Source organism: Salmo salar, chromosome ssa02, assembly GCF_905237065.1.
Source record: "Salmo salar chromosome ssa02, Ssal_v3.1, whole genome shotgun sequence".
Lineage (NCBI taxonomy): Eukaryota > Metazoa > Chordata > Actinopteri > Salmoniformes > Salmonidae > Salmo > Salmo salar.
The window spans coordinates 62,808,019-62,832,214 of NC_059443.1; the positions used below are offsets into that span (position 1 = coordinate 62,808,019).

The window sequence follows — 24,196 nt, forward strand, 5'->3', positions numbered from 1 at the left end:
TATATGTTGTGCTATGCATATGGTATGTTTTATGCCACTTATATTAAATGTAGTACATGCTGTATGTTATTAATGTGTAGGACAATATCACATCTGCTTTCTTTCTGAAATGTGTCTTACCTCTCCAGCGGCTCAGAAGGTGTGCCACCTCCAGGGCATCAACGTGGTAGACTTCACCAGAGCCATCCTCACGCCTCGCATCAAAGTGGGCAGAGAGGTGGTACAGAAAGCACAGACCAAAGAGCAGGTACATGTTGCTTTGGCAGGCTGAAATTCAGACAGTCCTGCTCGCCTGTTTCCCAGACTCAGATTTTAGCTCCTGGACTAAAAAACATATTCAAAGGAGAATCTCCACTAAAAGTGCTTTTTTGGTCCAGGAATAGACTATACTGCTGGGCTGAATTTGAGACAACTGAAAACTAAACATCGTTTAAAACTATCTATATTTTATTCTGTTTCCTCCAGGCTGACTTTGCCATCGAGGCCTTGGCCAAGGCTATGTACGAGCGTCTGTTCCGCTGGCTGCTAGCTAGGGTCAACAAGGCTCTGGACAAGACCAAACGCCAGGGAGCATCCTTCTTGGGCATCCTCGACATCGCTGGCTTTGAGATCTTTGAGGTGAGTGAGGGGATTCATATGATTGCATGGAAGGCTTCATAGGGTTGTATGTACGATATCTTGGATAAGACTTGGACTGCATGCTATACGTCAAAGCTGAGCTATTAAGTTGTATTAAGATGAAGGAAAAGACTTGGGGGCCTAGCACACAACCTTGTGGCACACCAAACTGTCTTTGGTGAAAACTCAAATTCTTCTTCTCTCCCTTCTCTTGCAGGATAACTCCTTTGAGCAGCTGTGCATCAACTACACAAACGAGAAGCTGCAGCAGCTGTTCAACCACACCATGTTCGTCCTGGAGCAAGAGGAGTACCAGAGGGAGGGAATTGAATGGAGCTTCATCGACTTCGGCCTGGACCTGCAGCCCTGCATTGAGCTCATTGAGAGGCCGGTGAGTGGGAAGACTGTAAAAAAAACACTCTTTAGGTGTAAAATGTTTGCATTCAAGACATTAAATAGATACAGATTAAGACTAGTCCTTGACTAAATAGCATTCTCACGGTAGATTCTACATTGAAAGAGCTTTTTAGTTCAGTGCTAGGCTTAATCTGTGTCCTGGAAACCTTTCCTAGATATATTACGAAACCAGGAAAATATGTATTTGAGTTATGTTTTCTCCACAGAACAATCCTCCTGGTATTCTGGCCCTGTTGGATGAGGAGTGCTGGTTCCCCAAAGCCACAGACGTCTCCTTCGTGGAGAAACTCATGAACACCCAGGCCAGCCACCTCAAGTTCAGCAAACCCAAACAGCTGAAGAGCAAGACAGAGTTCTCTGTGCACCACTACGCTGGAAAGGTGTGTATCTATCATTTTTGTGGTGCTGTGTGGCTCAGTAAGAGGGTAAGAGGGACAAGTTTGTGAGTTAATTTCCCACAGGGATCACATACAAATACAAGAAATGTGTGGTGTTTTGCCTGTAGGTGGACTACAATGCTGATAATTGGTTGACAAAGAACATGGACCCTCTCAACGACAACGTCATAGCACTGCTTAACAGCTCGTCCAACACGTTTATCCAGGATCTCTGGAAAGATGGTAAGTCCCCCTGGACTCCAGTTTATAGTTGCCTTTTTAGCATCGAGATGGAGTCTCAAGATGGATACATATACCCTTTAATTTTGTGTGACTAGCTCTGATTGAAAATATTGCCTCCTAAGTGTGGTAACCAGATCTATTCCATGATTAGCCAACTGGTATCATGTTTGACATACAGGCTGCCAGTGTCCTAACCTAACCCAAATCCTAAAACAAACCCCCTCTCTGTCATAATGTGCCTCAGCGGACCGCGTGGTGGGCCTGGAGACCATGGCCAAGATGTCCGACAGCTCCATGCCCAGCGGCTCCAAGACCAAGAAGGGCATGTTCCGGACCGTGGGTCAGCTCTACAAGGAGTCCCTGGCCAAGCTCATGACCACGCTGCACAACACCCAGCCCAACTTCGTCAGATGTATCATCCCTAACCACGAGAAGAGGGTAGGCACTAGGCATAGACATTATTCACAATGTGGCCATTGTTCAATAGAACGTTCAGCTGTGAATAAGATCTATTAGGTTGCAAGTCAAGGGAGGTTCCCTTCACCCTGTTGCCAGTGTCTAAGTGGAGTGAATAAATCCACTTGATTCAATTAGAATTCTCTTTGATTCAATTCTAGCCTACTTCAGTTCACTACTATTGTTCCCCTTGTAGGGGCATTCCTTTTGAAGTGTAGTTTGTTGATGCAGAAGAGGTGTGCAAGCAACTCCCTCTATAAAATGGGAAAAAATACCATATTAGATTAGCGGCAAGATGCCCTGTTTGTCTGATAAAGTCAATTTAGGACATTTGAATGGAATTAAGTGTTTCCTCCCCCAGTTGTGAAGGAGTGTTAAGTATTTTCTTCTCCAACTGCTTTTTCTACTTTTTCACTTTCAACCTTAACCTTTTTAGAACAAATCTAAAGAATAACTCTATGTACTTATTTCTATTCGTAAGGTAAGGAGCCGTAAATAATCTCGCCCTTACTTTAGTATTTGCTATGCTTGGGTATTTGTAAGAAATTGATGATGTTTGAATACAACATATGAACTAAATGTAATCATATTCATTGATCCTATATCCTGACCCTTTGTCCTCAGGCGGGGAAACTAGATGCCCATCTGGTCTTGGATCAGCTGAAGTGCAACGGTGTGTTGGAGGGCATCCGTATCTGCCGGCAAGGATTCCCCAACCGAATCCTCTTCCAGGAGTTCCGTCAGCGGTGAGTAGACTTGAATGGAAGAATCAGTTGCCTTAGCCTGGTTAAACCAGCCTGGACACTGTCGCTCACCATGGTTTCAGCGTTCAGTCTGGTTTAACCGGACTATACTATTGCCTACTATCCAGTGCATTCAACATTGGCATGTATCAAACACAGCCTGTGGGAAACATTTCTCTTAAATCAGACTTTGTCTCCGTCTCAATATTTTCACTCTACAGTTACGAGATCCTGGCGGCTAGTGCTATTCCCAAGGGATTCATGGATGGCAAACAGGCGTGTGGTCTCATGGTAAGAAAGTAGAGCCATTTTCAAACCCTAGCATCAGGACTTTTATCAAGTCTATAAAAACAGCCTTACATATTCCCTTCTCTGGAATTCTACCAAGACACCAAGTACCAATATAGAAACCAAGCTGGTACCAACTCTGCCACATACCAAGCTCAATTCCCCTTTTCTCACATTCCTTTCCTGTCCCATTTCCTGGTTCTGTAGATTAAGCACCTGGATCTGGACCCAAACTTGTACCGGATTGGTCAGAGTAAGATCTTCTTCCGTACCGGCGTGTTGGCCCAGCTTGAGGAGGAGAGAGATCTGAAGATTACGGTGGTCATTATCGCCTTCCAGTCCCAGGCTAGAGGTTTCCTGGCCAGAAAGTGAGCAATGGCCTCAGAGTGTTGACACTGCTTTAATACAGTAAAGCTCTGTCTATATATCAATTCTACCCAGCTAATAAAATGTTGTCCTGGGAACGTCCCCTAAATGTTAGGAAAGTCCAGGGGACGTCGCAATGTAACGTTCCCAGGACAGACGTTTGTTCTACTTTTCTGATTCTGGTTTCGAAAGTGCCACTATGCATGCTGTTATTAGCACAGTTCACAATTGTTACTGAATCAGTGAAAATGACTTTTATGAGCCAATAAATGCTACATTACAGTGGTCAATGTTGGTTCCGCTCCTGTGTTCTAACAGAGCCTTTGCTAAGAGACAGCAGCAACTGATGGCCATGAAGGTGATTCAGAGGAACTGTGCTGCCTACCTCAAACTCAGAAACTGGCAGTGGTGGAGACTCTTCACCAAGGTAGTGTTTCAACAACATTAACTATTCAACTCACTCCATTAATTGATGTCTGTCTTACTTACCAAGGACATCAGATTTAGACTTTGGTGGCGGATGCAGTGTTGACCAAGTCAGTCCGTTCTGACCTGCAGGTCAAGCCTCTGTTGCAAGTGACCCGCCAAGAGGAGGAGATGGGCCTGAAGGACGAGGAGCTGCAGAAGGCCAAGGAGTCTGCAGTGAAGTACGAATCAGAGCTGAAGGAGATCACCCTGAAACACACAACAGTATGTAAAGGGGTCCATTCGCCAGGAACACCCCGTCTATGTGCTTTCCACAATCTTTGTAGGGATTATGTTGCCATTTTTCAGATATTCATTTGAATTAAATTACTATTGTAACCCTTTTCACTACTTTCATTGCCTCCAAAAAAAAAGTATTGGCATTTACATAAGTGTTATGAAATAAAAACATTTAAACTCAAAGTTTGGTGTACCACAGGGTTGTGTGCTGGGCCCCCTACACTTTTCTTTCTATTAAGCTCTCTTTGCTTTTTCTCTGGCTCCTCCTCCATCCAGATTATGGAGGAGAGGAACGCACTGCAAGAGCAGCTGCAGGCTGAGACCGAGCTGTATGCAGAGGCGGAGGAGATGAGGGTGCGTCTGGCCGCTAAGAAGCAGGAGCTGGAGGAGATCCTCCATGAAATGGAGGCCAGGTTGGAAGAGGAGGAGGACCGCGCTCAGGCCCTGCAGGTGGACAAGAAAAAGATGCAGCAACAGATGCAGGTTTGTTCGACCTTTTCTTTCTTTCACATTGACTTTGTATTTTGGAGTTCGGGGTGTGTGTTGCTTAGGCTTGTGCCAGTCATGGTGGTAGCCTAGAGGTAAGAGGGTTGCTGGTTTTGAATCCTAAGTCTGGCAGTTCTTCTTGGTTCGTTTTTAGGACCTGGAGGAGCATCTGGAGGAGGAGGAGGATGCCCGTCAGAAGCTGCAACTGGAGAAGGTAGCATGTGAAGGCAAGATCAAGAAGTTAGAGGACGATGTCTTAGTGATGGAGGACCACAACACCAAACTGTTAAAGGTCAGTTATAGTACCATGTCTCAGGCGTCATATGAGACATATTGTCAAGGCTATGGGCCATTAAAGGAACATTTGAGTGTTTCCGTCTATCAAGAGAGACTGTGTCAGTTACCATGTTATGTCTCAAGCATCATAAAACTAGCATTGTCAAGTCTCTGGGTCCATGAGTCCAATGAAGATTTGATAATGACAGTTGATTCTGTTTTCCATTTGTCTACTCAATCGGCATTTGATGAAAGCAGGGTTATGACATTTAGGATTTACACTGTGTTTACCTGTTTGCCATGTTTACCCTGTTTTAGGAGAGGAAACTAATGGAAGAGAGGCTAGCAGATTTCAGCTCCAACCTGGCAGAGGAGGAAGAGAAGTCCAAAAACCTGACCAAGCTTAAGAACAAACACGAGTCGATGATCTCTGAACTTGAGGGTTCGTATCAATCTTTTACCCCATCCAGACATCAAATAAAGCACTCTCAATGGATACCACACCTATTCAGTTATCAAGCAACAATGCACATCTTTGTCCGTACAAATAGTGGCTTTGGGGGTTTTCCTGACCATGTGACCTGACCAGGAAAAACTCCTAGCCATATCCATACGGGAGCATCCTATATCGAAACCAATCTGTGTTGTCCTTAAGTTTTGTCTGAAGAACTTATTGAAGCTATTCAGCCACTACACACATCTTCATCCATAGAGGAACATTCCATATTACTTTATCTTTTGTCCTCTAGTCCGTCTGAAGAAGGAGGAGAAGGGTCGGCAGGAGCTGGACAAAGCAAAGCGTAAGCTGGAGGCGGAGTCTAACGACCTCCAGGAGCAGATGGCCGACCTGCTGGCCCAGATCGCTGAGCTCAAAGCCCAGCTGGCTAAGAAGGAGGAAGAGCTACAGGCTGCTCTGGCCAGGTGGGCACCAAACACTGTATTTCGATATTTATTTTTTGTAATTGTCACTTTTCATTATTCTTTCCTTTTTGAGCCCCCTTCAGTTGTTTTATAGATCCTCACATGATACTGTGATAAAGTCCACATTACACTTGTATATGACCTCTAAAACACAGCACCAAATGTAACAGTGCCATCTATTGATATGAGCATCAGCTCAGAATACGCCTTGTTTTATTAGTGATACGTTTTATTATCTTGAAATCATCCACAAACAACGTATTAACAATGTATAAACAACATGTAAACAATGTTCACCTTTTTCGACCTAGGCTAGAGGACGAGATGGCCCAGAAGAACAATGCCCTAAAGAAGATCCGGGAGCTGGAGGGCCACATCTCAGACCTTCAGGAGGACCTGGACTCAGAGCGCCAGGCCAGGAACAAGACTGAGAAGGCCAGGAGGGACCTGGGAGAGGAGCTGGAGGCCCTCAAGTCTGAGCTGGAGGATACACTTGACAGCACCGCTACCCAGCAGGAGCTCCGGTGAGTCCAAATACTAGGCAGTGGCTCTGTTCCAATATCCACACTGGCATACCACTTAGTATGAAGCAATATATTCTTAGTGAATGCTAGTATGGACATTGGAATGTAGCCATTTGGTCATTTGTCTGTATATTCATACAGTCTAGGGTAGTACTTGGTCTATTCAATCACTCATGCAATTCATCATCTATTCATCCATCCATCTCTGCAGGGCGAAGAGAGAACAGGAGGTGACCCTGTTGAAGAAGGCCATGGACGACGAGGGTCGGACCCACGAGGCCCAGGTGCAGGAGATGAGACAGAAACACACCCAGGCCGTAGAGGAGCTCACAGAGCAGCTGGAGCAGTCCAAACGGGTAAGGAAATGTAGCTATACTGCAAGGCCTGTTCAAGTGCCCAAAGTTCTGTATCTGATTGTGTAACGTCATCACTGGCCAGATTTGACGTGACTCTAACTGACTACATTCTGAAGCATATGATAACTTCATGTGTGCATGAATCCATCTTCCACAGAACAGGATACATTTGACCGTTCTGTTATGGAAGCTCTATGTATTAGCACTCTGGTTTCAGGATACGGAAAAATGTAGGCCTACCTACATTATACAGTATTTCCATTGACTGGTTGAATCCCCTTCCGCTCTGTGTCCCCCAGGTGAAGTCGAACCTGGACAAGGCCAAGCAGGCCCTGGAGAAGGAGACGTCGGAGCTGACGGTGGAGGTGCGCTCACTGACCACGGCCAAACAGGACGTGGAGAACAAGAAGAGGAAGGTCGAAGGTCAGCTGAACGAGCTGCAGGCACGCTTCACCGACAGCGAGAAGCAGAAGGGCGAGCTGGGAGAGCGCTGCTCCAAGATCACTGTGAGTGACGACGATGAGTGGTCGCACAATGATGACATCGTCACACAGAGCCCATATGGCCATAATTCATAAAATATGTGGACCTGCTGGAACACCCATAGACCCACACGGGGACCCTATTCTTTGTTCTTTGTAGAATGATATTAGTTATGTAGAATGACACGCGATGCAATAGATTAATGGATGAAATAGTCCATAGATATAGAAGACAAGTTTCACTAGCTAGATGAGATACTGACTAATATCCCATCTCTTTCTCTACACAGATTGAACTAGAGAGTGTCACCAACCTCCTGAATGAAGCCGAGGGGAAGAACATCAAGCTGAGCAAAGATGTCTCCACCCTCAGCGCCCAAGTCCAAGACACACAAGTACACACACAATACATCCTGTTTATTCTGTACTGCATATTCATGCAAGCTAACATTTCATTGTAAGTATATTTTAAGTGAGAAACTACCAAAAGGACTCACTGTAACTGCTCTATGTGTTGTTCAATGCTGGTTTATGATATCCTGTATGTAACACTTGTTGCTCATTGGTTGGCGGTTGATACTGAACTTTGACCTTGTCTCTGACTTCCTCAGGAGCTGCTGGCTGAGGAGACCCGTCAGAAGCTGCAGTTCTCCACGAAGCTGCGTCAGATGGAGGACGACCGCAACAGTCTGCAGGAACAGCTGGAGGAGGAGGTGGAGGCCAAGAGGAATGTGGAGAGACACGTTTCCACCCTCAACATACAGGTCAGAGTTCACACACAGGGTTAGACACTGGAGTCATACGGTAAAACCTCATTGAGATGGATACTGCATGTGAAGAGATCCATCTTGTTACCATTTCAAGTGGACATTTCCTGTGCGTTATGTTCCCAAAACATGAGATTGTAGTGGTCATTCGGAGTTAGCGTATGGGGACAGTCAAATACAGCATCCACTTAAAATGAAAACTAGCTGGAAATGAGAAGGTGTTCTCAGTCAACTAACCGGGTAAAATAACAGTTAAATGAACAAATAATAAAAACATGAAGAAAGTACATTTATACATTTGTTTACACAATTTTCCTTGTATCACCAGCTATCAGACTCCAAGAAGAAGCTAGAAGAAATGGCCGGCAACAATGAGCTCCTGGAGGAGAGCAAGAAGCGTCTTCAGAGAGACCTGGAAGCGTCCAACACCCAGTTCGAGGAGAAGGCCTCTGCCTACGACAAGCTGGAGAAGACCAAGAACCGTCTGCAGCAGGAGCTAGAGGACATCCTCATGGACCTGGACAACCAGAGGACCATCGTCTCCAACCTGGAGAAGAAGCAGAAGAAGTTCGACCAGGTCAGTCAACCAACCAACTGCAAAACTGGTCTACATACCATTATAAGGATGGAAATGACGCAATACCAACCAGTTTTGCCTGCTGGTACAACAGACATACCAAAATGGCTGACACTAATCAAAGCAATTGTGATGCATGTTATGTTAAAGATAAACAGGGTGTAGGAGAATGTAAATGAGGAGAAAATATTTACTTCAACCATGCAACAACAAAAAAAGACTACTTTCTCTGCCGTGTAAGTGAAATCACATTTGGACTTGAAAGTCATCTGAACTTACCTTCTCCACTTCACTCTTTCTTCCAGATGTTGGCTGAGGAGAAGACCATCTCCAGTAAGTACGCTGATGAGAGGGACCGTGCTGAGGCAGAGGCCAGGGAGAAGGAGACCAAGGCTCTGTCTCTGGCACGTGCTCTGGAGGAGGCCCAGGACAGCAGGGAGGAGCTGGAGAGAGCCAACAAGTCCCTGAGGACTGAGATGGAAGACCTGGTCAGCTCTAAGGACGACGTGGGCAAGAGTGTGAGTGTGGACAATCAACTTCTCTGGACTCTATGGGCCAGTTTCCCAGGTACCGATCAAGCCTAGTCCTGGACTAAAATGATCTTTCAATGGAGCCTCTTTCCATGGAGATTGAGCCTGATTTTTAATCCAGGAGTAGGTTTAATCACCTTTTTTAAATTGAAATATTCTTAAACAACCTATAGGTGGCAGGCATGTCCACAACCTTTTCTCACCCACCCCTCCATCCCATCCGTAGGTCCATGAGTTGGAGAAGGGGAAGCGTGGGCTGGAGGCCCAGGTGGAGGAGATGAAGACCCAGCTGGAGGAGCTGGAGGACGAGCTGCAGGCTGCAGAGGACGCCAAGCTGCGTCTGGAGGTCAACATGCAGGCCCTGAAGGCCCAGTTCGAAAGGGACCTGGTGGGACGTGACGAGATGGGAGAGGAGAAGAAGAGACAGCTCATAAAGCAGGTAGGGGAAGAAGAAAAGCTGTAAAGAGGAAAAGCCACCATTTTGTTACACAGAAAAACCATACTGACACACATTCACAGCAACAAATGATATTGCTGAATTGAGCTTGTGCTCAGCCTTTGCTTTCTGTATGTGTGCTCCCCAGGTGCGTGAGTTGGAGACAGAGCTAGAGGACGAGAGGAAGCAGAGAGCCACGGCGGCAGCAGCCAAGAAGAAGCTGGAGGGAGATATGAAGGACCTGGAGGGACAGATTGAGATGTCCAACAAGGGACGCGACGAGGCCATCAAACAGCTGCGCAAGATCCAGGTGAGTGGGAGTGAACGATGATACTGTAACACATTACCTTACAGTGATACTGTTATGTTTATGTAGCAGTATGACAGCCTATTCCTTATTTAGTCATATGTAGTATGTCATATGTAGTCTTATGTAACTGACATTCATGGTGTAAAATGAATCCAGCTCGTGTGAGATTTGGCTATGGCTTTGACATAACACCTGTTAGGTTCTAAATAAACAGAGTAAAACTAATGGACAACTATGAAAAGCTCTAACCAAGTTTATTCACCCAGTTGGTCAGACAGCTGAAAGGACAAAGACGTATTTACACAAGCACTGGTATTTAAACCATCCTCCTATGCTGAGTCCCCTCCTTACACATCTGGACAGCTGATACATCTCTGTTGCTAGACAGGACTTTAGTGATGCCCAAATTCCTCACTCCTCCCCAACTCACGGCTGTCCTCTTGACTTGTACCAGACTGTGGCCCGTATCCTTTCCATAGGATACCTGATGTCTATCAATAACATGTTCTGACAGAATGTAAACGTTCTGCATTCCCCTCTATCCCTCAGTGACATTTCATATTTGAAGTTTAGAAGTCAGAACCCATCACACCTTATAAAGCATTATGAAAGCCTTATAATGTAATTGTCATTATGTCATTCCATCTCCAGGCCCAGATGAAGGACTTCCAGAGGGAACTGGAAGATGCCCATGCAGCCAGAGAAGAGGTGCTGGGTACGGCCAAGGAGAGCGAGAGGAAGGCCAAGAGTCTGGAGGCTGAGCTCATGCAGATTCAGGAGGTAACGTAGCCTGGCTTACTGTAGATGGCATGGCAAAGTGTGAAATAACACTATTTCCTATATAGTGCACTACTTTAGACCAGAGTGCTATTGTGTGTGTGTGTGTGTGTAGGAGCTGGCTGCTGCTGAGAGGGCACGGAAACAAGCAGAGGCTGAGCGGGACGAGCTGTCCGACGAACTAGCCAGCAACACCTCTGGAAAGTAAGTTGAATCTTTACTAAATTAGTGTGATGTTAACAGCATTATAATGCCTCTTGTATTTCACAATTTTTACACAGTCAAATGAGTGAAATGAATTGGAAACAGTGAATTGAACGCAGCATTAGATGGTGGTGTAGTGGATCATTGTGCGACTGAAACATTGTGTGGTAATGTAGTGGAATGTTGTGTGATTTAAACATTGTGTGGTGGTGTCCGGAACATCGTGTGTCTGACTGTTTGCTGTGCGCTGTTTCCAGGTCAGCCCTGTCTGATGAAAAGCGTCGTTTGGAGGCTAAGATCTCCCAGCTGGAGGAGGAGCTGGAGGAAGAGAGCAGTAACATGGAAATCCTCAACGACAGATTGAGGAAGAGCACTCAACAGGTTAGACTGGCAGGATCCATCCTCCTAACGACCTTAAACACACTGTGACCACACCTTAAACACACTAGAACAGGGCTGTCCATCCCTCTTCCTGGAGATCTACTGCCCTGTGGGTGTTCAGTCCAACCCTCTTCCTGGAGATCTACTGCCCTGTGGGTTTTCAGTCCAACCCTCTTCCTGGAGATCTACTGTCCTGTGGGTTTTCACTCCAACCCTCTTCCTGGAGATCTACTGCCCTGTGGGTTTTCAGTCCAACCCTCTTCCTGGAGATCTACTGCCCTGTGGGTGTTCAGTCCAACCCTCTTCCTGGAGATCTACTGCCCTGTGGGTTTTCAGTCCAACCCTCTTCCTGGAGATCTACTGCCCTGTGGGTTTTCAGTCCAACCCTCTTCCTGGAGATCTACTGCCCTGTGGGTTTTCAGTCCAACCCTAATTTAACACACCTGATTCAACTAATTAGCTGCTCAACAAGACCTTAAATAGCCGAATCAGATATGCTAAATTAGGGTTGGACTGAAAAACCTACAGGACAGTGGATCTTTCCTTCCAGTTCTCTGCTGGAACGAATTGCAAAAATCGCTGAAGTTGGAGACCTATATCTCCCTCACTAACTTTAAACATCAGCTATCTGAGCAGCTTACCGATCGCTCCAGCTGTACACAGCCCATCTGTAAATAGCCCATCTAATCTACCTACCTCATCCCCATATTCTTTGTATTTACTTTTTTGCTCTTTTGCACACCAGTATTTCTACTTGCACATCATCATCTGCACATCTATCACTCCAGTGTTCATTTGCTAAATTGTAATTACTTCGCTTCTATGGCCTATTTATTGCCTTACCTCCTCACGCCATTTGCACACACTGTATAAAGACTTTTTTTCTATTGTGTTATTGACTGTACGTTTGTTTATTCCATGTGTGTTGTTTGTCACACTGCTTTGCTTTATCTTGGCCAGGTCGCAGTTGTAAATGACTCTGGCCTACCTGGTTAAATTTAAAAAAAGGAAATCTCCAGGAAGAGGGTTGGGCAGCCCTGCACTAGAACCACAACTTGACCTTTTATCAGCCATGCTTTGAACCCTCATTGACTACACTTTCAACCCTCATTGACCACCTCTTAGACACACATTGACCAACTCTTGGACGTACATTGACCATACCTTTAACCGTCAGTGACCAAGTTTTGAACTCACAGCGTCAGTGACCACATCTTGACCACTCTTCACACTCAGGTGGACCAGCTGAACAATGAGCTGCAGACTGAGCGCACCACCTCCCAGAAGAACGAGAGCGCCCGGCAGCAGATGGAGAGGCAGAACAAGGACCTAAAGGCCAAGCTGCAGGAGATGGAGAACCAGGTCAGAGATAGTAGTAGATTTACGTAGATGTGACTACCTAGGGTTTCTCTCCATTGAAAAAATATTAAGTGTCCCTACTTTCCGGTCCATCTTAGTGGGCGTGTAGTGTACCGTTAAATTGTGGGGTATCGGTTTCTATCATCTCTGACCAGGTCAAGTCCAAGTTCAAGTCATCCATCACCGCCCTGGAGGCCAAGGTGGCTCAGTTGGAAGAGCAGGTGGAGCAGGAGAGCAGAGACAAACAGGCCGTAGCCAAGGGCCTGCGCCAGAAGGACAAAAAGCTGAAAGATCTGATGATCCAGGTGGAGGACGAGAGGAAACAGGCCGAACAGTACAAGGAACAGGTATGCTGTTGTGTCATGCTGACACCAGTCTTATGAACACCCTCTTCTTCCTTTCTGCTAATGGCAGTGTTATGACACTTATGAACCCCCCCACCTTACTCCTCTCCTTTCCCCCTCCTCTCCCCAGGCAGAAAAGGGCAACACGCGGATGAAGCAGCTGAAGCGCCAGCTGGAGGAGTCGGAGGAGGAGTCTCAGCGCATCACGGCTGCCCGCAGGAAGCTGCAGAGGGAGCTGGATGAGTCCACCGAGGCTAACGATGCCATGAGCCGCGAGGTCAACTCCCTCAAGAGCAAACTCAGGTACAGTATGACCCCAGAGTCAGGGCGGTGTCTTTGGCAAGAGTCCCTGCTCCTGACCCCTCTCCTGTGTACTGTAGTTTCACTGTGCTCAAATCACTTGATAGAAAAGGATAACCCCACCCCAAATCAAGGCGGGTCCAATATATAACACTGAGTAGATTTACAACAACCACACTGACATTTCACACAATCAGCCATTCGCCAACCACAATTAAATCTTCTCCCAATGGGCAAATGAGCATAAAGTACCCTTTTTGGGGCTTGCAGATAACAAGTTGAACACTGTACTACAGTATATCTGTTTCCAACACCATGGCGAGTCCTCTGGAAATCAAAGCCTTTCTTGAATCTTTATTGCAGAGGCAACCCAATCCCAGAACCCAAGGAGTAACGTAGCAGGTACCTCTGCGCTCAGAAGTTTATCACCATTTCATTTTAACTTTCCATAACTTACCCCATGCACTCTTGTCCAACTGACTGTGCCATTTCTCCGCCTGAAAGAGTGAAATATGGTTTATCGGTCAATATCTTCAATGGAGCTCCTCTGATAGAGCTCATAGTCTGAAACAGTGCAAGAAAAGTGTACTGCACTTCCATTGTGTTCTTTCTACTACTGGTGACCATATTTTTCTCCATGCTTGGTTTAGTTTCCCTAAACCAAACTCATTTCTCTGTGTCTGTCTAGCCTGGTTCCAGATCTGTTTGTGCTGTCTTGCCAAATCCTATGGTCTCCGGTGACCATCGGAGTTGACAATACAGCACAAACAGTTCTGGGACCAGACTAGAGTTCGTCTAGACAGGAGTCAAATGAGTTAAAGATATAACCGGCCGGTGTGCAGCGTGCCTACTGTTACTATAACATCTCACTCATTCTGCATTTCAGCGATGCCATTTAATCTTCCTCGTGTTCAACACGAGTGTTTTTTACCCAAGTCTAACAAAACGTAATAGACAAGTTACATGAAATGATGTAGTTTGAACTTAATAGACCATTGTGGTCCCACTTCAAACAAAGTACAACTTAAAGGCTTTATATAGCATGCAAAAGGCCTCATAAGAACCACAAAGGCTTCATAAATTATCTATAAGCATGTCATACTCTATAAAGGGTGACAACCAGAGTAGGGTGAATTGCCAAATGTGACAAACGCTGTTTATACACCATTTTATATTATGACATATGCTCACAGATGATTTGTGAAGTATTTATGTAGTGCTTATGAAGCCTTTTATGTATGCTATATAAAGCGGGACCATTATTGTAATAAGATGTCAATACTTTATTAACAGTAATCACAACTGGTCTGGTAGGTATTGTTAGACATCCATTTTAACTTGTTAAAACAAAAAGGTGGATAAAGGCAGTGATATACAAACGCAGACAATGGGAGCAAAAAGTCCAACATTGTCCTGAGGTTACCAGGAAACCTAGACTGGTCTTGCCCATAACTCGTCTCATCTGTGTGTTTGTATGTGTGTCCTGTGTCTGTGTCTTGCATCGGTGCTGTCTGTCTGCGTTTCAGGCGCGGGACCGAGCCCTCCTTCAGCAGCGCACCGCGCCGTGTCGGGGGCAGTGCCCGGAGAGGGGTCATCGATGACGCGTCAGAAGAAGACGGGGACTCACAGGGGGACTACAACGGAACAAAGTCTGTTGAGTAGAAGAGCCCAAAACCATCCAATTAAATTCAGTATTACAAGCATCCAACCAATCAGACTCAGTATTACTGTCTGGCACCTGTGCCAGACAGATCTGCTTTACCAAAGAACACACAAGTGACTTCAACCTTACTTTCTTTCATATCACTTCCAAATATGATTCTCTATAATCAGTCACATAGACTGCCTTCTCGTTCAGCGCACATAAGGCTTCACAATTCAACAGACAAAATGGAGGCATAAGAGACAAAGGCGTAATAATTAATTTTGTTTAATTTTAGTGCCTGGGATGTTAGTGTGATTTGTTATTTTGCTACACTGTTTTGTACGGCACTGAATTACTTGTCCCTACGATACTTCCTTAGCATAATGTTGTACCCCTCGAAGGTACGTAGGTTACATGTTGTTCCTTATACTCCTTTCATCTGGAAGGATAAATCCAGGTGTTACTATTCGTCACTTTAAATCCTAATTAATTATAGGCATCACATTGTATTTCTAGATTTATACATCTAGCAGTCATGTAAATCTATTTCTATGACGACATTGACTTGTCCCGTCTTCTACACTGCTGTTAACTTTTAAGATTGTTATAGAAGGTCAATGTATACTTTGACAAATGGTATACCCACCTAGCTAAAAAATAACTGATGTAGTCCAAGTGTATTTTGTTTGTATTCAGAATAGCTGCCCCAATATTGGCGCACGGTTGCAACTGTTCTGTTTTGTCTGTGGTAAGGACAGTGAATTGACCATATATATTTCATACTTTGAATATTTTTTCTGACTGTCAAGTATGGGTTGCAGAACACCGTCCTACTTTTAGAAACCAAAACCAGTCACCCCTTTCTCCTACATATTCCTATCAGACTTTTCTTGTTCCTAAAGTATCAACAAGACAGGTACTTTTTCAGTTGTGTACCTTGCCAAGTAGAATATCATCAGCAGGAATAGTGTCATACCATCAAGGCCATTTTGTGTATGTCCAGATGCATATTCAACAAAAATATATTTTAGTTTTTCCCGCCACTGGTCACCTTTACAACAATGTTTTGTCTTGTTTTTCCTCAATTGACGTTTACATGCCACTTCTTCAAATCTATAAATTGTGGAACCACCTGCACAATAAATAAGAGTGAAAAAGTAACCCTATTCCTCTACTATATGTCTGTCTCCACATCCTGAATGATATTGTCAAAAGCATGTTTAGAATGTCCATTTTATGTGTTCAATTTGATACAAAAAGGATTGCAAACCAACAGGTCGAGCACCTCAGGTGCATACATTTCAATGTAAATCCAGACAGAAGTTAGTATGTTAGTAACACACCCACAAACGGTTGCATGTACAGTTGTAAAAGAAGCTCTACAAACGGTACTTCCTGGTCCTTAGTTCATACACAATTGAATAAAGCACATATGGATGAAACCAATGATATATTCACATTGTTAGTAAGTACAAACGTTCCATCTGTTGAGTGGTGATATCGGGCTATTGCTCCTCATTGGAAAGACATAAAAGGCTAAAACATAATATTTTAAACAGTACGTAATGAATTCACATATCCACCAGAACTCATATGTCCAGCATTAACAGTAACCAAGGCATCATCTATAATGGTTTTGGAAATGTAGTATGAACTGTGCTTTATCTCAAAACCCTATTCTGTAAAATCAAACTCTAGTCTGTCAAATCTATTATTGCTATTTTGTCATCTTTGATAGCTCCCTGATCTGATAAAAGATCAGTCTTTTGACAGGAATTCTGGGTTGACTGTCCTGCTCAAACTGAACCAAAGCTGGCTTTAGGCCACTTCCTATTAGAAACATTTGTAATATAGATTCTATACATTCAGCAGTGCAGTGGTGCCCCCTAACTCTCCAACTCATTAAAAAACAAACTACAAATGGAGAGAAAAAAAATCTAAAACTTAAACACTGACGAAATGGCAACTTTATCAACTGTGGTAACAAAGAAATGTCTTTGCCAAAGACCTAGATTACATTTTAGATTCTCAGAAGTTTTAACTCGATGTACTTTCTCTGTTCCTATATCTTGCCTACCTTATAAAACATTCTGCAAATGCATGACCGGGTATTGGCTAGCTAGTCTGTGCATTTCTCACAGATAATACTTTTAAGTTAGCAGGTAGAATACCTTTAAAAGAAAGTATATTAATAAACCATTGACCTGTAAAGTAGTAGTACCCATAACAAACTTCATACCATCCTTAGCTTTTACAGCAGATGACAACACAGCACAAAGAAAGGAATAATACACATTCTCCAAAAGTTAAAACTAGCCTAACTTACCATCTCCGGGCACTTTACATGTATAGCCTCTAAGCACATGTGGCTTAGCTACGAACGGACATATCAGAGTTAGACACACAGAAGGAACCATGACTAGGCAAAACTTACATGTGGAGGTGATATTGATAAAAGGCAGCAATGCTAAATGCTAACACCACCAGCTGTCGACCAACTTCACTCTTCTGCTACAGTTGGCACACCAAGAATCCAAGATGGAGTCCAATCAGAGAATGTGGGTACAAGAAGGACCGGGTGTGAGGTAAGGGGGGGTTAGTGGCATAGTAGCAGGACTTGGGTTCAGAGGTCAAGGGATCAGCAGGAGGACATGCAGTGGGGTCAAGGAATCCTCACTTCTGTTATTCATTAATAAAATAAAACTAGCGTAGCATCATGATGCGGCGGTTCTTCTTAGCAGAGTCCATGCAGCAAATAAGTTCATAGAGGGAGCGGCTTCCTGGTTCGTAGTTTGACTGAGGGGGGAGGATGTTCAGCTGGTAGTGTAGTGAGAGGGGGACACAGTTTAAAGCCCTACTGATGTCTGGTGCAGGGGTGTGGAGGGGGGCAGGGGAGGCCCTCGTTTCATAGCAGGATCTTGACTCCCCCCGATGGTGACTGGGAGCCATGGGAGTGGGAGGAGACCCCCCGAGGAGGCGCAGGTCCAAACTCTAACCGCTTCACCAAACTGAAAGACAGAACATCTACCATGATGAGTAACACGTAAATGAAGAAGTTAATTTTAATGTAGAACATCAGACAATGTTATGAGCAACAGGAACCAGATCCCACCCAGTTCATGTTCATTAGTTGTAGGATACTTAGTTGATTTCTCAGACCAGTATAAGTCTAAATGGAGAGTAAAGTACTTTTTAGTCCAGATGTCTGGCTATCTTGAGATGAATGCACTAGCTGTGGGTCACCCTGGATGGGAGCATCTGTTAAATGTTGTGCCATGTACACCGAGTATACAGTTGTGGCCAAAAGTTTTGAGAATGACACAAATATTACTTCTCCCAACCATCCAGGAACAGTTTGGTGACAAACAATGCATTTTCCAGCATGATGGCACACCTTGCCATAAGGCAAAAGTGATAACTAAGTGGCTCGGGGAACAAAACATCGATATTTTGGGTCCATGGCCAGGAAACTCCCCAGACCTTAATCCCATTGAGAACTTGTGGTCAATCCTCAAGAGGCAGGTGGACAAACAAAAACCTGCAAATTCTGACAAACTCCAAGCATTGATTATGCAAGAATGGGCTGCCATCAGTGAGGATGTGGCCCAGAAGTGAATTGACAGCATGCCAGGGCGGATTGCAGAGGTCTTGAAAAAGAAGGTTCAACACTGCAAATATTGACTCTTTGCATAAACTTCATGTAATTGTCAATAAAAGCCTTTGACACTTATGAAATGCTTGTAATTATACTTCAGTATTCCATAGTAACATCTGACAAAAATATCTAAAGACACTGAAGCAGCAAACTTTGTGGAAATTAATATTTGTGTCATTCTCAAAACATTAACAACACCTGCTCTTTCCATGACAGACTGACCAGGTGAAAGCTATGATCCTTTTTGATGTCACTTGTTGAATCCACTTCGATCAGTGTAGATAAAGGAGGGGAGGAGATGGCTTAAAAAAAATCATTAACATTTGAGACATGGATTGTGTATGTGTGCCATTCAGAGGTTGAATGGGCAAGACAAAAGATTTTTCAATTTTCACCTAAAATGACATACCCAAATCTGTCTGTAGCTCAGGACCTGAAGCAAGGATATGCATATTATTGATACCATTTGAAAGGAAACACTTTAAAGTTTGTGGAAATGTTAAATTAATGTAGGAGAATATAACACATTAGATCTTGAAAAAGATAACGCAAAGAAAAAAACATGAGTTTTTTTGTATTTTTTTTTTTTAAATACAAGAGAAACGCCATAATGTATTGTCAGCCCAGGCTCAATTTAGTGTGCATGTGCAAAATTTTAGACTGACCCAATGAACCATTGCATTTCTGTTCAAAATGTATCAAGACTGCCCATAACTGTGCACTCTCCTCAAACAATAGCATGGTATTATTTCACTGTAATTGCTACTGTAAATTGGACAGCGCAGTTAGCTTAAATTCTTGTTAATCTTTCTGCCAATATCAGATATGTCTATTTCCTGGGAAATGTTCTTGTAACTTACAACCTCATGCTAATCACATTAGCCTACGTTAGCTCAACCGACCCACCGATCCTGTAGAGGTGTTTAAGTGCCTTTGAACGGGGTATGGTAGTAGGTGCCAGGCGTACCGGTTTGTGTCAAGAACTGCAATGCTACTGGGTTTTTCACATTCAACAGTTTCCTGTGTGTATCAATAATGGTCCACCACCCAAAGGACATCCAGACAACTTGACACAACTGTGGGAAGCATTGGAATCAACATGGGCCAGCATCCCTGTGGAACGCTTTCAACACCTTGTAGGGTCCATGCCCCAACGAATTGAGGCTGTTCTGAGGGCGGGGGGTGCAGAAGGTATTCCTAATGTTTGGTATACTCAGTGTATGTTATGCATTTTATTTGTTGTGTTTTGATTTCTGTTTGGACCCCAGGAAGTGTCCACTGCCTCGGCAGCAGCTAATTGGGAATCCTAATAAATACTACTACTAAGACAGCTGAATCTAGATACACACGAGACAGAAATATATATAAAATATGATTTTCCCATAGTAACCCATTTACCTGTCGTAGTGTGGAGGGCTCATGCTGCAGGCCTGGATCTCTGTGCCCCCCTCTATAGCAGAGGGGGTACCGGGACATGACGGAAGAGCTGGCCTTTTCGGCGACGTGTCGTATACTAAGTCTCGACAAGACGCCAACTTGGACTCCAGGTTCTAGAGCAACCAAGAGGGGAAAGAAGTTGTATTACAGTCTCTGAGATCCTCATAGACATAGAAACGGAGATATGTTAAAAAGGAAAATTCCAAACAAATACCAAAAGATCGTTTTTGTATGGAGTTTTCATTTAAGTCATTAAATTAGAGTGCTATTTTATTCTATACATCATTGAAGGTTCATGGTGATGTTATGAGGGTGGTATTAAATGCATAGGTCCTACTAAGACAATGTTTCTTACCCCGACTTTTCTTAGGAGCTCCCCGACGATGTTGAGTGCAGATATGCGAGCCGACGTAGTCAGGGGAGTTCCTGTTAGGTTATCCCCTAAACACAAACACATATCACAACATCAAACTACAGCTACTAAGGCACAGAGTTTATAAAGCCAGAGGCGCAACATCGCAAGATTTTCCCGGAACGCTTGCAAAACAGACCAGGCCAGGGTTTGGTGGAAAATTCTTCTTTAGTTGTACATTTTCTCAATCTAAATGCACAACCATGATTGGAGCCAGTGTCTTAAGTAGTTGAACATGTTATTACTCCAACCTCGTGAAAGTGACAAGTTTTCATTTTCGTCAAAAACAACTTTAAATCGAAGGATTGCCATTGATTTGACGGCCTGCTCACGCGCAGTTAAACCCGATGACGTGTTTCTACGCACGAGCTTAGCTAGCCAACGTCGCCATGACACCGCCTACAAGTGTGATCGGGGATTTCTATTAGAAAAGCATTTTTAGCCTATCTATCTTCATACTGTACTGTCTTTGACTAAGAGATTTACTAGCATTCCACCATAATTAAATCATATTTTTTAAAATTAGGATGAAGTCATATGTCATTATTACAGTTTAACCCACCTCGACGAATGCTTGAGGCTGGGGTTCCTGGGAATGTACCAAGTGGTTTGGAGGGGGTGGTCGGTATGGTGGAGCGTGACGATGATTCGGTCCTGTCTTTCTCTTTAGAGAGGCTACTGGGGGGGCGTCGCTCCTGGACCTGCTGTACAGCTAGCTCCTGTCGTAAATCTGCCCAACACAGAGAGAAGAGACAACAGATCAGATCTCAATACTGAGGACATTTGTGACATTGATACTACAGTACAAATATGGAAAAAGTAAATCCAAGTAATCACTAATACACAATGGAAGTCCCACCTACTTCCTGGTTCAAGTTTTGAATGGGCTTCAAGCTTATATATCAAATTCATGAAAACGTGATCATTTAAGATACTGTACATGTAAAATGATATTCGTATTTGTGGATTCATTTACTTTTAACTGATGTCTTTCATGAAGGTTGTCGATTGCGTTTTTCCTCCGTAATCAAAAACCTTCATAAAAAGGCACTGGGTAAAGGTACATTAATTCACAAATACAATTACAGTATACATCTTAAAATGACCCCATTTTCATGATTATGATGATATATAAGCTTGAAGACCATCAAAAAAACAGTACGGGACTTGAACCAGGAAATAGGCAGGACATAGCTGTAAATTCTACACATAATGCCAAACTCGTAATCTCACATTCGCTCTGCTTACTTTTTGAGGAATACATTGGGCAAGGCTGAAAAATCAGCAGTTCTTGATTAGAACATGAAATGAAAACCCTTATTGTTTCACTGCCCCCCCCCCCCCTTTACACACACAAACCTCTGGCCTCATCCTTTAGTCTCTGGACAGACTCCAGAAGGTTCTCCTTTTCATCCAGCTCACTCTCCAGGAAGGCGTTCCTCTCGATCACGTGGTTCATCCTCTGCTCAAAGTCCTCCAGGGACATGATGGTCGCCCTGTGAGACAGGACATTGGTCAGTCAGTTACTATGGTTACATCTTAAATTACATCCTATCCTCCAGGGTGAGTGGAAGGACAGACATGGTTGAATCTGTATGTAGGCCTATGAAGTTTGTGACAAAATGGGTACACATTGGCTGGACACATTGGCAAGACACACACCAATCTCATTAGGGTGATTGGATAAAGAAGTGTCAGACAGACACTTCAGAGTTACAATACAATGACAACCCAGCAGAGACAGGCTTTTTTACATAGTTATTGAAAGTCCCTCATCAACATAACAGTCAGTGTCATTACGCCACAATAATAACAACCAAGTCGAGGTCAAAGTGTCTAGACTGACCTCTTGGCCCTCTCCAGGTCGTCGTTGGACTGCTCCAGCTCTCTGATGTACTTCTGGAGTTGGTCCTTGACCGCTGTGGTCTCTTCCAGGTCTCCCTCCAACATTGAGATCTGCCTAAACGCTTCAGAGTGCTGCGCCTCGTACTTCTCCTGCAAAAACACAGAACACTTCTTTTTGATGCATGTCTGCTCATTTGTGGTCTTAGATGTTCTCCCTTCACGGGCTTGTCCTTGACTGTCCCCCAGAAATTAAGGCTTTTAGCACAATCAAATATTCAATGACTTTAACCTTCCCTCTGGACTCAGCAGTATAAATAGTTGCTCAGAAGTCAGCTGCTCCGTGGTAATGAACACACAGGGCCTCTGGTGATGGTGGCTATGATTTAGTGATGCTAGAGTGACCGTGTGTGTACTATTAGACAACTCAAGACACAGAAGGCACTTTGAAGTCTACTAAAACATACAGAATATGGAGCCCAACCTTTAAGTCATGGGATGCAGAGTATACGAGATAATATGACATGGTGATGCAAGACTACAGAATATGAGTAGTGTTGGCCTTGACAATACAGGTGTTCTAGGTTCTAACCTGGATGTTCTCCAGTTCCATGCGTAGCCGGTTGTTGTTGGACAGTAGTTCTCTGTTCCGTGCTTCACACTGCTTCAGCTCAGTCTCCAGCTCCGCCTCATAGTCCCTACTCATTTGCTGGAACTCCTGCAACTCCTCCTGTGCCTCCTCAGCCCTGGACACAAACACACGTCAAAAACACGTCTAACCTTCATAGCTAAACTATGTAGAAGGAAATCGCCACTGAATTCTGATCTAGGATTAGATTCCATTTTTTCGCTGTTACTGGGTGAAGTTAGGATGGTCATGGCTAGAAGGGATCCAGCTTTTGTCAAATTAACATCAGATTTGACTTTTTGTAGCAGGTTAGGAGAACTTACACAGCAGGTTAGGAGACATTTCTTAAAGTTAGGAAAAGGTTTAGGGTTAGCTAAACACACACACAAAAAATACACTTTTGACGTTAATTTGACAAAAGCTGGATCCCTTCTAGCCATGACCGTTTAGGATTGATATATGGTAAACTTCCTAGATATACACTTACGGACAACTCCAGAGATACAGATTCGGATTGTTTCACTTCTATCCATTATCCACACATCTAGGACAACCATTTCGGCTGCTAGCTACCAACCATTGGTCGAATTCCTTACCTTTGCTGGTGTTTGTCTGACTGCTCCTTCCAGAAACTCAGCCCTTCTTCTATGGACCCAAATTTGGGCGTCTTGGGCTCCCCCATGTCTAACGTTACAGCTGACTCTATGGTTTCACAAAACCTAGTAAAACATCTAAAGTAAAGAAGGAACATGGCACTGGTCATGTTGAGGCAGGCTCTTGTTTGTCTAGCTAACTAGCTTATGGAGATCAATTAACCATGCAATGGAATGCATGATGCTTGCATGCATGTTGATACTTAACAGTTAGCCCAGTAGGGTTAGCTAGGTAACGTTAGACACTTGATAGCTAACTGTATGTTTTTTTACAGCCCGTTGGAATGTCCAGCTTGATCAGATAACTATTCAGTTACTTTAGCTAGCCTATTCAATAAAGACATTAATATGTTGGCTAACTAGCTAGTTTAGCGACATCACAACCGTTACGTGAATAACATATAAACTGTTGTGCGATACACGATAGTGAAGATTTCCGACTTTCAGAGAGTAAAATATACGGCAGAATGCTTACCTGAACGCTGATAGCTAAGAACATGTAATATTACCTACCTAGCTAACAGTAGATCAATAACATAGATAGCAAACCGCTATCAGGAAATAAACTGCCCTTCTACCCAAATCCAAACGATTACATCCCCGCGTTTACAGCACGCCATTGGTGGATTGAGAGGATGACGCAGGCATAGGCCTTTCAACCAATCAAATTATATTTCCTGG

The 24,196-nt window shown here is 43.9% G+C and overlaps 2 protein-coding genes across 6 annotated transcripts in view; one reads left to right on the forward strand and one right to left on the reverse strand.

The window, feature by feature from the left end:
* LOC106589071 (myosin-11) overlaps positions 1 to 16,049 on the forward strand; it is a 39,924-nt gene extending 23,875 nt beyond the window's left edge. For 2 of the 3 annotated variants that reach the window (XM_014178751.2, XM_014178755.2), the window contains 31 exons: positions 129 to 247; positions 466 to 618; positions 836 to 1,009; positions 1,242 to 1,415; positions 1,541 to 1,655; positions 1,900 to 2,093; positions 2,736 to 2,857; positions 3,076 to 3,145; positions 3,350 to 3,510; positions 3,827 to 3,935; positions 4,067 to 4,198; positions 4,490 to 4,696; positions 4,854 to 4,991; positions 5,294 to 5,417; positions 5,725 to 5,896; positions 6,208 to 6,420; positions 6,632 to 6,776; positions 7,076 to 7,282; positions 7,549 to 7,653; positions 7,870 to 8,022; positions 8,354 to 8,602; positions 8,908 to 9,120; positions 9,359 to 9,571; positions 9,717 to 9,878; positions 10,530 to 10,658; positions 10,771 to 10,859; positions 11,117 to 11,240; positions 12,477 to 12,602; positions 12,755 to 12,946; positions 13,074 to 13,246; positions 14,770 to 16,049. In XM_014178751.2, the coding sequence (XP_014034226.2) occupies positions 129 to 247; positions 466 to 618; positions 836 to 1,009; positions 1,242 to 1,415; positions 1,541 to 1,655; positions 1,900 to 2,093; positions 2,736 to 2,857; positions 3,076 to 3,145; positions 3,350 to 3,510; positions 3,827 to 3,935; positions 4,067 to 4,198; positions 4,490 to 4,696; positions 4,854 to 4,991; positions 5,294 to 5,417; positions 5,725 to 5,896; positions 6,208 to 6,420; positions 6,632 to 6,776; positions 7,076 to 7,282; positions 7,549 to 7,653; positions 7,870 to 8,022; positions 8,354 to 8,602; positions 8,908 to 9,120; positions 9,359 to 9,571; positions 9,717 to 9,878; positions 10,530 to 10,658; positions 10,771 to 10,859; positions 11,117 to 11,240; positions 12,477 to 12,602; positions 12,755 to 12,946; positions 13,074 to 13,246; positions 14,770 to 14,905 (4,793 nt within the window). In that variant the 3' untranslated portion in view covers positions 14,906 to 16,049. Of the gene's footprint in view, positions 1 to 128; positions 248 to 465; positions 619 to 835; positions 1,010 to 1,241; positions 1,416 to 1,540; positions 1,656 to 1,899; positions 2,094 to 2,735; positions 2,858 to 3,075; positions 3,146 to 3,349; positions 3,511 to 3,826; positions 3,936 to 4,066; positions 4,199 to 4,489; positions 4,697 to 4,853; positions 4,992 to 5,293; positions 5,418 to 5,724; positions 5,897 to 6,207; positions 6,421 to 6,631; positions 6,777 to 7,075; positions 7,283 to 7,548; positions 7,654 to 7,869; positions 8,023 to 8,353; positions 8,603 to 8,907; positions 9,121 to 9,358; positions 9,572 to 9,716; positions 9,879 to 10,529; positions 10,659 to 10,770; positions 10,860 to 11,116; positions 11,241 to 12,476; positions 12,603 to 12,754; positions 12,947 to 13,073; positions 13,247 to 13,606; positions 13,646 to 14,769 lie in introns of all 3 variants that reach the window. The other variant, XM_014178763.2, reaches the window with a different exon arrangement.
* A 54-nt stretch (positions 16,050 to 16,103) lies between these two features.
* LOC106589116 (nuclear distribution protein nudE homolog 1) lies at positions 16,104 to 24,148 on the reverse strand. Of its 3 annotated transcripts, none has more exons than XM_014178823.2 (9): positions 24,029 to 24,148; positions 23,459 to 23,593; positions 22,827 to 22,980; positions 22,239 to 22,387; positions 21,752 to 21,888; positions 20,955 to 21,122; positions 20,336 to 20,421; positions 19,942 to 20,093; positions 16,104 to 17,896 (listed from the first exon to the last, which is right to left on the reverse strand). In XM_014178823.2, exons 2-9 carry the CDS (start codon positions 23,542 to 23,544, stop codon positions 17,794 to 17,796), a joined length of 1,035 nt encoding a protein of 344 aa, XP_014034298.1. In that variant the 5' UTR covers positions 23,545 to 23,593; positions 24,029 to 24,148; the 3' UTR covers positions 16,104 to 17,793. The 3 variants fall into 3 exon arrangements, with proteins under 3 accessions (XP_014034298.1, XP_014034306.1, XP_014034290.1); XM_014178831.2 differs by having other exon boundaries at positions 23,991 to 24,132; XM_014178815.2 differs by having other exon boundaries at positions 23,459 to 24,108.
* Between the last annotated feature and the right edge of the window lie 48 nt (positions 24,149 to 24,196).